General features: G+C 48.1%; 1 protein-coding gene across 1 annotated transcript in view; it reads left to right on the forward strand.

Moving 5' to 3' along the window:
• The window catches only part of ASB13 (ankyrin repeat and SOCS box containing 13), a 232,927-nt gene that overhangs the window by 182,356 nt on the left and 37,977 nt on the right, over positions 1-12,594 (forward strand). Inside the window, exon 5 of the mRNA XM_078677339.1 lies at positions 2,935-3,126. Coding sequence (XP_078533465.1) covers positions 2,935-3,126 — 192 coding nt within the window. The remainder of the gene's footprint in view (positions 1-2,934; positions 3,127-12,594) is intronic.

A 12,594-nucleotide genomic window follows, 5' to 3' on the forward strand; every position in this document is an offset into this window, starting at 1 on the left:
ATTAAGTTAAGATGGACTATGGTTATAGAGTATACAGATATTCATGCTCTCCTAGATGTGTTGATATGCTATGCTGTGCTAGTTCTCATAAGTGCTGTGTACTGCCTTTATTTGCTTTCTTTCTTGAAAGAAGAACTGGATAACGTTTATCTTGTGTTGGTTTAGGACAAGATCAGAAGGATTGATGAGCGTTCCTGGGATCATTCCTCACAGAGAAGAAGAGGAAGAGGAAGGGACGTCACAGCTAATTATACAATGGACGGCATCATCATTGGCTGGCGGTTACTATGGACACTGTGCCCCATGTGCTCATGGGAGTTGTAGTTCTGATAATATGTGCTGATTGGTTTTTTCTTTGAATTGCTGTTATAATAAAGAGAAGAAAGGACTGCATAATCCTCGCCTCCTAGTCCTTAATAGAATTGAAACTTTCCGTTACGGTAGCTAGGAAATTTTTCATTCAACACAGTACCTTCTACCACAACATCAGATGCAAATAAAATAAATCTTGTCAGCTCAGCCTTATAAAAGAGGAAAACAAAGAAACTAAGGAAATCAATCTTGAAAATCAATGGAAACCGAATAAATAATTTTGGGGACTTTTCAATCACTAATTCACATTAAAGCAGATTCTCGTGCCATGGTAATCCACCTCTGATCAGCGCGTTTACTCCTGTGCACCAAGGAGCAAACAAACACCAATGTAGATCAGAACACATTTCAACATAAAAGTTCTGATCAATTCATAAAAATCGCTATCTCAGTTTGTATGTGGCACCTTACTAAACAAACTACCTTGTAGACCAGTTCAACAATATATATCTTGAAATCTTGGATTACGACAAATCCGATTACCTTAAGCAACAATAAGCATAGACAATCCAACAGCTTATTCGACACAAAAGCAAAATCAAGCCCTTTTCATGTGAATGAACACACTTACAAATACCAACTGGTTAGCTGACAGACACGATAAAAACACCAAGATCACAGTAATTAAATCACCTAATGAACCACAGATCAGAAATGAATAACCAAATATCTTACATACAGTGTCATCCACGACTCCACACAAATCTGCACTCAAAAACTACAAATCCCACAATGGACTCAGAATGGCACAATCGCTCTTAATTCATTCCACTGTACTAATACTCATAGTTCTTCACTTAGGAACAGCTCTAGATCACTGGAGCACCACAAATGATTCAAACTATGGACTTTGGGAGTGTAGATAGTAGATATAATGTAGATCAGGGATCAAAATTATCTCGAGAAATATCTATTAGCTCTAATCTTCACCACATGGGCTACCAAAAACTGTGGGTGAGATGGTGCTATCCAGCAGATAATCGACATGATAGTGGCTTATAGATTTCGGGGTCAGGGATGGTGTTGGTCTCAAGAATAGATGAGGTAATATGCCCCTAATGATGAGATCCAATACAGCATTGCAAAAATACGGTCACATAAGAAAAAAGGACTGACATAAAAAATGAGTTTCAATTCAGTATTTCTGGGAAAAACATGAAGGTTTATTAAAATAATTAGAGTGCAATACAGAAGGAAAAACATATCTCAATTCAATAATCAATCATAGGACATAGAAAATCAATTGGCGTAGAGGCTGTCAACATTAGGAATAGATGTAGTAATCACCAAAATTAGAACAAAAGTCCCAAATTGGCTGCAAATCGACAGAGGAACGGGCAGCATCCCTAATAAAAACCCAAAAGTGTCTGGATTGTCCCCAAATGTGATGGCTTATATAGTATTTTCTAGCATAGAATGCAATGAAGATTTGCACAGTTGGCACTGGATTAGCGAATTTATCATTGATAATTCAGAGTACAGTATTATAAAACATCATATAAACCCACTATACTAGCACTACCCCCTAATATGAATATATGAAACTATTTCTGACTTAATTTCATCGAAGGTGGCAAGGCAAATGTGTTAGAATAAACAATGGAAAGAGTCATGAATTTTCTGTCTACCGCATGCAATCAGGAAGAACCTTGGATGTAACAACAGCTTCCTCCGATGTTCTTTTAAGGCCAGCATATCATTATCATTACGAAACACAGTGCATATGTTGCTTCATGTAGTGTCCGAATTAGAAAATAAACACACAATTATTATGAGTCAGCAGCAGCCATCTTTTTCTAGCTGGAGATGAGGCCTAGTCAAGGCTTAGCTAAGCATAGTCCTGAAAAATGCATTTGTGAACATGTCAGTGGTTTATTTTCAATTGTATTTGATTCATGTTAATAGACACATATCATTATAATAAAATCGCTCCAACAGTTGTGTGCTCATCACACACTAAATAGAAACACTTCCCTCATAGGATCACTAAACAAAGACAACAACATTCCAACCCCACATACATGGCATAGCTTTCTGTCCATGTAGGCAAGCGGTTCAGTATCGCACTTAGAGACAGTAAGCGCCATACAAATTCTACAATAAAATTCAGTACAATATAAATTATTCGCTGTGGAACAAACAACAGTGCAGAAAATCCATTTTTGTTCTCTAAGAATGATGTCACCAGCAATACCAAATTCTCTGGGGTTTCCTGATCTTTGTTCAACACAACCCACTATATTTCTTCCTCCTTGTGTTTCTCTGTAGCAAAATGTTTTACTGTTGGGACAGTCTCTTTCTTATTTCAGATCGCGGATCCATGCTCGATAGCGATATTCTTTATCTCCATTTTAGTTTGTCTTTATTAATAAATGCTCAGAATTGTTTTGCTTCTTGTTCAGAAATTGCTTTGCTCATGTCTTGTTATGGTGCATAGATTATGTTTTATACATTGGCTACCGCCCTCTATTTCATATTAAGAAATCATGATTCTGTTTGATACAGACGTTTTCACATTTCCTCGTTAAATTAATCTAACCATGCCTTTTCTGCCATTTGTAGGGGCAAATGTAAATGCAGCAAAGCTACACGAGACAGCTCTTCACCATGCGGCCAAGGTGAAAAGTAGGGACCTGATCGAGATGCTGATAGAATTTGGAGGGGATGTTTATGCAAGAGACAACCGAGGAAGGAAGCCAGCGGACTATACCTGGCCGAGCAGCCCACTGGCTAAGTGCTTTGAATACTATGAGAGTAAGTCTTTAACGTTCGACCTTTTGAGTAAAGCAAGTTATGTCGGTCCTTTGTTTTCATAATGTGCTGACTGGCAGAATATAAAGTAAAATCCCTGCAGTGATCAATCACTTGCAGCCTTGCCAACCGTCATGCAGTGTAGTTTTTCTGTGGCAGAGCAACTACCATTAAATGGCTGGATCATCATATGTATCAACTTAAGCCGAAGCTTTTTAGGTCTGGCCTGGGCAGCGCATGCGCTGCTCTGCGAGCCATGCTGTATTGGAGTATGGACTTGAAGCCCCACCCACTCTCCGTGCATATTTGCCATTGGCTTGTGTCATTGTCCTTCGTAAATGCTGGTTTCTGATTCGTAAATAGGCTTGTTAGTCTCTCCTTAGTACTGCCGTGTCTCATTTGTAACCTCCCATCAGGACTTGCCCTTTTACTTCGGTTGTTACACAGTACGTTTTATTTAGTCTGTAAGCACTATTTTCTTTAGTGCGTTTCTCCTACTGCAGGCACTACATGCTTTCCTGCAACATCCATCGCTTTTCAGCGAGCCATGCGCGCTTTCACAGGGTGCTTTTTCAAAATAAGCATTTGTTTGTCAACTTGACAAACAAATGCTTTTTTGGGGTAAAAGAGCCCTATACCGTGCTTTCACTTTAATAGCGGCCGTGGACATTTCTTCTGACACGGTTAGTCTAAAGAAAGGGACGTGGTCTCTTTTAAAGTGAAATCACAGAGTGAGGTGCTAGCAATGTAATAAGTCTCCCATTTTAGAAACTTTGACCTATTGGTATTGTAATGCCAATGCCTTTTATTATTGCAGGATTTTTAAAAACATAAATAAAAGGCATTGTCATTTACAATGCCAATAGCTCAAACTCTTGCAATTGCGAGACCTATTGCATTGCAAATACTTGTTAAAACTTGCACTTAATGCAGAAACCTGTTTTCAATTGAAGTAATCCCTGATGGCAAATTAAAATTCTGAGCAAACCAGTTCAGGCTACAAAAAAGTAAAAAAATCATTAAAAACTGTGGCCCTCATCTAGGGTTTGGCGGATGGTCCATTGTCTGCCAGAGGGGTAAAGGTACTAACCTCCGCTGCCCTGGTGGAATACCTCCTGCTATATTAATACATCTATGTCTGCCTGGCGAAGATGTCTGTCTTCAGAGGAGCCGCTTCCATGCCATGTTTCATGTGGCTGCTCAGCAAACTTTGTTTGACCTAAACAAACTTCCATAGCAGGAGTTTGCGTCTGTGAAGCACAAAATAAAGTCCCTGACACCCTGGGAGATTTCTCCCAGGGTGTGGACGCCATTTTGAAATGTTCTGTTTTGGACAGGCTTGCTTTCCCTGGCGTTCCTGAACAGAAGTACTAAATGTGCATCAAATCACCCGCTCAAAATAGGGTGAAAGGTCTGAAATACTTAGACTGATGGCCACAACTCTGTCAGACTGTTAGTCTAGGGCTTCTGCTTGTGGGGGGGAGGAGGGAGCTAGCCTGGTAGCAAGATGGCCGCCTTCTGAGGAGGCTCTGCTGGCCAGATTGCCAATTTGGTATTTCTCTGCTTAGTGTGCGACATCGGGGTAAACTAGATGAGGCCCGTGATTCCCTATGTTTTGCTGCTTCGCATGATGCCTCTGGGGGCCTGGTGCTTGCTGTGAGGCCTGGGCTACGACCTTTGGTGGTAGCGCGGTCGAAGCCCTGTCATGGGGACAGGTGGCCGGCACAAGTGAGGAGTGGCACTGGATGAGTGCGGACGTAAACTGGCATCCCCGACTGGAGGCACTGCTTTCTGCTGAGAGGACTGTGCATTGTGGGGGACCCTAGGCAGTCCCAACGGTGAGTGACCCTGCTGGGCGCGCTTGCTCCCCTCTGGATCGTGTGGAGCTGGGCGGCACTGGGGGCGGTGGAAGGGGGAGTTGACCCTCCTCTGCCCCCGGTGACCGAGGCCTTATTATGGCAGGGGAACGATTGCTCCAGATGGGAAAAGTCCTTTAAGTTATTCACAATTAGAATGAGGCTTTCGAGGCGCAATCACAGCTCAACAATTTGAGAATCCTGAGCGCTCTGGAATTGACTGCTATGGACCGCATGGAAGACTTAGTAGAAAAAATACTGTGCGCCCTCTTCGGTGAGGCCCTCCCCCCAAGCTGATTGTAGAATGGGGCACATATCTCCGGGACAGCGCCCTCATCCAGGGCCCCTGCCCTCTCCATAATAGCGAGGCTCTTGAATTACTGGGACACTGCGCTCTGCCTTGCCAGGGACCACTGGCTGGCCGCTGCAGTTGCATGGCAGCGAGGTCTCTTTCTTTCTGGATTTTACCCAGGCTGTGCAGACCACCAGGCGGGACTTTCTCCCAGATAAGCATACCCTCTCAAAACTGATGCTAAATACTCCTTGATGTACCCAGCCAAACTCCGTGTGTCACACCTGGGGAAGACCCACGTCTTAACTGTCCCTAAAGTGGCTGCCAAATTCACCAGAGACCTCCCTGCTGAGGGACCAGTTCGACAGCCCTCCCCTGGGGGCTCGGCTGAAGCCAGCTTAGTGATAATGACTGAAGGATCTGGGTCCACTTGATTTTTAGTCGCAGGATCATTGGTGCTGGAACCGGGGCTGGCCTACCTCATCTCATCCCCCGTTGGAACTGTACATCTGCAGGCCCCCGCCCTATGCAGGTTGTCAGGGACTACTAACTTGACTCAGCAGTTGATGTGCGTTTGCCCTGTGCTGCCCCAATCACCTATCCAGCCACCCAATGCACAAGGTGCTGGGAGAGTGACAGGCAGTCACCTCACCCCACTTGGGATTAGTCTCCTTATGTTCATCTTGATTTTCCTAAAGGGGTTGTTGGATGGGAGGGTTGGCCTTATTTGGCCCATTTGAGGGGCCAAAAAGGGTAATGGGTTTTGGTTTGCTGTAATATTTATACTGTATGATTGTTTGATTTCTCTGTTTTGCTACTCAGTCTCACAACCTCCCCTCTCTGCACGTCGTACACCCGACTTGCCATTATCACCCCTGAGGTTACCTTTCCTCCCTGATGGCGGCAGTTAAATGCTTGACCTGGAATATCCGGGGAATGAATGACAGGCGGAAGGTCCAACAAGTCTTTGCCTACTTACAGAGACATAACATTGACGTTTGCCTCCTGCAAAAGCTACACTTGACAGACGCAACACAGATGTGACTGAGGGCAAACTGTACAGATGAGAAGTATGTGGCCTGCTAATTGAACTATGCCCGGGGTGTTGCCGTAGTGCTCTGCAGAGTGCTTCATTGGCGCACGCGCCCCGCGTTGTGCGATACATCGGGCGATATGTACTCATCGCGGGGACTCTACAGGGACACCCGCTAATATCGGTGTTCGTATATGGCACCATCACAGATGACCCCTACTTCTTTGTGGACTTCAATGTGGCTCTGGACGCTAGTGTAGATAGATCTAGTGAGACATGCTGCCCTCACCCACAAGCCGGTGTGCAATTACGGGCCATTATTGACGCATTATCCAGAGAAGGAGGCTCGCACCAGGTGATATGAAGACGATGACAGGGCCGTAAAAAACTTGGCTAGGATCTTTCACAAACCAAGGGTGAGTGACTATGGGTTGAACTTTTGGATGACCATCAAAAATACAAGCCAGCAGTGCTGCTGTATAGCGCACTGCGATAAATCTCTATGCTAACTTAGATATGGCATCCCTTCGTGCACATCCCCCTGATTTGGTCAACTACTTGGACTCAGTTTGCAGCTCCTCTGGCTAAAGGAAGGTCATCGCTTTTTTTGTTTTTAAATGAACCCTTCACAGAGGAGAAGACTGCTCAGGTAATCTCAGGACTGCCTGCGGATAAAGCTCCTGGCCTTGATGGCCTCACTGCATCCTTCTATTAGTAGCTTGCACCCCTACTGGCCCCACACATCTTTGACATGTATGAGTCTGTACGGGCATGCTCCCGCCTCCCTGTGTGAGGCCCTTATCGTGACCATCCTGAAACCTGATAAGGATCCGAGGCATTGTGAATCCTACCAGCCCTCTTTATGATCAACATTGATAATAAAATCCTGGTAAAACCATTACCTCGCGGCTCCTCCCCCTCTTGCCCCTCGTGGTCCACCCAGACCAGTTCGGCTATGTGCCGGTAAGATCGATGGCTCACAACCTGTGCATATTCTTTGCCCTTCTTCACACGATTGATCTGAGTCTGCATCTGGTACCTTGCTATACACTGCCTGTTGCGCACCTGCGGATTAATGGCAGGATGTTAGCTCCTTTTGCAATTGCCTGTGGGACGCGCCAGGGGTGCCCACTCACCCATTTTATTTGCCATCGTGATGGAGCCGCTTGCTGTCCAGCTGCGCCAGCTCCACTCATTCCGCAGCCTTGCGTTCAGACCCTGACAGATACTTGTCTGTATGTATGTGCACAAAGTTACACTACGTCCATGACCCGTCGGTTAATCTGGACCCATTCCCCTTAGAGTTCACCCGCTTCAGCAGTATGTCGGGCATCTCCATCAACTGGTGAAGTCCATTTTGTTCCCGCTCAGTATGGCCACAGTGACTTTCAGTCCCAACTTCCACCTAACTTTGGCCCGGGACCTCGTTCGCTATCTGGGTGTTTGGCTCAGCCAAGGTTTGGAGGAGCTCTGGTGGGAAATCTATGGTACACTGATGATCTGGCTTAAAGATCGCATGGCCGTCTGGTCGAAACTACCATTGTTCTTGACTGGTTGATTGGCCATTGCAAAAATGGTTATACGCCCCAAACTTTTATATTTATTTACCAATTTACCTCTTCCGCTGCCAGGTTGTTTTCATTGACTGCTCAGGTCGCACCTGGTCTCGCTGGCTTGGGCCGGCAAACAGCCTTGCGTGTCCTTTGGAGATCTTGACACTCCCATTCGAGCACGATGGTTTGGGGGCCTCTGACATTAATTTATACTTTCTTAGTGCTTAGGCGCACTTTGCGCACTTCTGGCTACACCATATACAATTTCAGCCTCATCCGGCCCGTGGCCCACAATGCGGCCCCATGTCCGTTTCAGAGGGTTATCTATGGCCCTGTCCACCGGGTGCGTCAGCAGGTAGATACTGTGGCATGCATGGTTAGGGTGTGAAATGAGTTGCAGAAAAGAGCAAGTCTTGACTACCTGTTTTCCCCATCAGTTTTGATCTCGGGACACCCGGTTAGTCCCCATGACTGCGGAGGCCGGGACGCAGGTGCACCAGCGCCAGCTGTAGCTGACTTCATTTGGAGTGGTGTACCCTAATGGCAGTTTTATTGCTCATAAGCAGGTGTTTCATGACCATGTGGCGTCCTTCGACGTCATGATCTATCATCAGCTTGGGGCGTCACTGCGTAGACGCCATGATATGTTCCCGGTTGCCCCACTTTCATCGTACTTGAGGAGATGCGGACCAATCCCTCGCCTTGTAAGCTGATCACGCATATACATATGCTGGTATGCAGATGCCTGGTCGATGGATATCAATGTGGCAACCAGCAAGGCTGCTCCTAGTTTAAACCACTATCCCCGAACTTCAGGTTGCGCCTGAAACACTTTCGTTTAGTACATAGAGTCTATCATATAGTTGCGTGCATGCTGCGAATGGGTCTTGCGGAGTACGAGCGCCGTGCGGCGCAGCTTGCTAATTTTATACACCAAGCATGGGAGTGCCTCGAGATAAAAGATTTCTGGGATAACTTAAGGTATTTAGATTCATTACCATAATTACAGGCCACTCCCTGACTGTACAACCCTTGTCGCACTATTGGATAGCGCCAAAGAGATTCCCTGACAGCCTGCCGATTGATGGCGAAGCTATTACTGCAAAGCAAAGGTTGGCAGTGCACTGGGGTAGGAGGCGCGCGTCTAGCAGGAGCGGATGGTTGCATGACGCAGCTGTTTGCCAGGAGATGCTAGATGCATACTGGGAATTAATTCAACTCCGCTCCCGCCCGAGGGACATTTGGGCCCCCTTTGTAGAGAGCCACACGGGCTCTCCCATACTTTGTTGCGAACACCTACACGCATCCACGCATACCCCGGGGCGGGCTCGCACGGGGTATAAATAAACAAGGCGGAAGACCGCTCGGGGTCTTTCCGGCTAACAGTTAACCAAGTGTCCGTGTCTCATTATAGCGACTCACTGCCACGTGTCTGGGCCCTGACCCTACACATTACACTGGCGACGAGGCCGGCGTACTTACACGCGTGCCCGGCTGCCTTTCTGCCCACGCCTCCACGCCGTGTCCGCTCCCTGCCACGGAGCCCACCCGCCTGCGACCCTGTGCTGGTCCCGGCTCCGAGGCCCACCCACGCGTCTCCCCGTCGGGAGCGCTTTCAGCTGGCGGGACTCGCCGGTGACCTGAGTGCGACGATCTGGCCCCGAGAGGCGCGGGTGAGTCCTTGATCTCTGCCTGCCCGCGTGCCCCCGTGCAGCCCCGGAGAATTCCCTCGGCGGCGTGGAGCCATCGGCTGCAAGGAGGCCTGCGAGTGCCGACACACCCTGTCTGAAGGGGCGGAGTGACGCACAGCGGGAGCTGCAACAACGCACGTGGGCACTGGAGGGCCCGAGGCTCACCCCTGCAGCGCGAGGGCTGCGATCTGCCCCAACGTGTCATACACATGCCACCTGACTCTGGAAAAGGGGCGCTGCGACCCACAAGGAAAGACAAACAAGCACAGGTACCCCCAAGAAAGGAACTGACACTTCAGGCCCCTATGCCCACAGCATTCCTGGTTCACTATCCACATACACCACGGCAGGCAAGCCCCGAAGAGAGGGGTAGGGAATCAAGAAGGGAATCAACCCTGGCCTCAACTCACGGCAAACAAGCATTAGCCAAACCAAGTCACCAAAGCAAGGGAGTTTAGTGCGCAGGGGCACTCAAGCACACGCACACAGGCCTGAGAGGGGCTGAGCCATGTCCAACACAGCGCCAGGAGCGAGTCAAGATGGAGCAGGGCAGAACGTACCTGCGGTGGTCGCCCCACCGCCAGTTCAGAACCTAGCCGAAGACACTGCACCACCACCACCCACCCACCTACACTCAGGCGCAGGGCATATTCCCCCGTTTAGCGAGGCGGCGGACCCTGCAACGGCGGCATCGAGATGGAAAGCGTGGGTCGGAAGATTAAACCTTTACATTAAAGGCACCAGAGAAACCGATGGGACAGTCAAAAGGTCACTTCTCATCCTGTATGGGGGTCCAGAGATCTACGAATTGTTCGAGACGCTCCCCAATACGGGACTCGAGCACGACTACGACGCTGCGGTCGCTGCACTGAACACCCACTTTGATCCCCAGCTCAACAATGACTTTGAAAAATTCAAATTCAAAAGAGCATGGCAGACCGAGTCGGAATCGGTAGACATGTACTATGCCAGGCTGCGCTGGCTGGCCAGCACCTGCCCGTTCACCAACCCGAGGGAAGAAATCCGAGACCAAATCATCGTGGGCTGCCGATCAAAGCTGCTAAGGAAACTCATCCTCCGCCAACCAGGCATATCGCTAGACGAGATACTAATTCTGGCCAGGTTGCACGAGCTATCGGACGCGAGAGCGGAAGAAATGGAGGCGGCGCTATGCACACCCGTGATTGCATCAGCCGCAGCCAGAACCCCGCAGATCAAAGAGGAGAAAGTCAACGCCATTCAGAGGAGACCCTCTGCTGGCCGCCCATGAGCTGCCACCTCCCGGGGGAACCAACGCGGATACTGTGGTGACGACCACCCCACAACAGCGACGTGTGGAGCAAAAGGGAAGACGTGTCTAAAATGCGGGCGGCTGAACCATTTCACCGCAGTGTGTCGAGGAGGAAAGTACAGACCAGCAGGTCCAAGACCAAGGACAGTGACCCAACGCATTCGACAGTTGTCACTCGACCAAGAACTACCTCCCCCAGATAACCAAGCCCAAGACAGGCGACCTCTGAAGTACCGAAATTTACAAACCCCTAATGGATTATACTCACAATTACCAAATATCATTCATCAATAATCAGTCGATTGGCAGTGTAGAAAGTTCAAGCGTTTATTAAACAAATAATACTCTGCCAGAGGAGCTCCCAACGACCTCACACCCCGAGGACCGCAGAGAGACTGCTGGCACATTGTCAGGTCAACACATATATACTATCACAATTTGCAACCGTTACCTAAGATGGAAAAGTACAAGTTGGTACAGGAGGTGGCAAGGGATATGCCCATATATGGCACACAAAGCGTCTATCTGAGCTCAGTATAGCAAGGTCACACCGGTTGACTCCCTTCTGCTAGTTTCGGTGAGAGTCCACACAGCGCTTGCAAGAATGTGCTTATCTGACCGGCCCCCTCCTACAACCTTGACGGGGCCCAAAAGCAGAAGCAGCTGCTCGCTACATGTGTTTAGCTATTTCTCATGAGAACGGGGAGATGCGAAAATGCAGAGCCAAGGAGGTTTTACAGACAGTGCTACGAGTTGACTAAATACAATGGCGCCGGTCCTGTAGATCGACACTAACCTATTTACAAGGAGAGTAAAAGCAAAATGATTATAGAAAGAGGTGACAAAATGTTACGAAAAGGGTGTCTTATGCCATAGGGGCATTCTTAGTATGTTAATTAGTGGCATCACGCTGAACACTGACGGAGGAACTACAATCTATTCCCCGTGCGAGGCCTAATCTAATTCTTGTTCCTCAAACCCTACTTTTAGCGTGATGAAGCTAATAACAGAGGTCACTAATCGTCGAAGAGATCTTCGTCCATTCTCATAAGCTCACAGACCTCCTGCTGGAGCATCTGGGCTTTGGTGGGGGTAGCTGAAGGCGTGACTGCCGCCGTTACTCTAGAGGCACAATATGAACAGCACGCAGGACCGCACTGCAGACAGAGACAGCAGACAAAAAGGATACCTGCCGCTCCACCCAAGATCAGTAATACCTTCCAACCCCAAGTACCCAGAAGACCCCAGAACCACCCAGACAGTGACCAGAACCCATTGTCTACATGCATTTCTGCTGCTATGTGATGGAGCTTCTGGATGGCCAAATGAACAGTAGGGGCGGAGTCTGGAATGTAAACACAGTAAGAGCTGCCGATCACCCGGCATGCTCCGCCTCGATCGGCCAAGATAACGTCCAAAACCACACGGTTCTGAAGGCCCACGAGTCTGGTCGCCTGAAGCTCAACCGTTAGATTGGCCATGATATCAGTAGTGATGTTAATTACATTTTCTACTATTCTAGACAACCGTCTTATTTCTCTGCTGTTAAAGATCGGTCCCCAGAACGGGACCAAGCCTTTGCTGAAGTCTGTGAACTGTTCTAGGGAGGTATCAGTCTGATCAACTTCGGTTACTATGAGCTGCCTACGTGGCCTATTGGGTACTGCTCCCGTTGAATGCAACTGGTGTGTTCTATGATAATCAGACGGTGCTATATGTACAGGCGGGTACAGAAAGGACAGCTAGCAGTGCCCG

This window comes from Lissotriton helveticus, chromosome 1_1, assembly GCF_964261635.1.
Source record: "Lissotriton helveticus chromosome 1_1, aLisHel1.1, whole genome shotgun sequence".
NCBI lineage: Eukaryota > Metazoa > Chordata > Amphibia > Caudata > Salamandridae > Lissotriton > Lissotriton helveticus.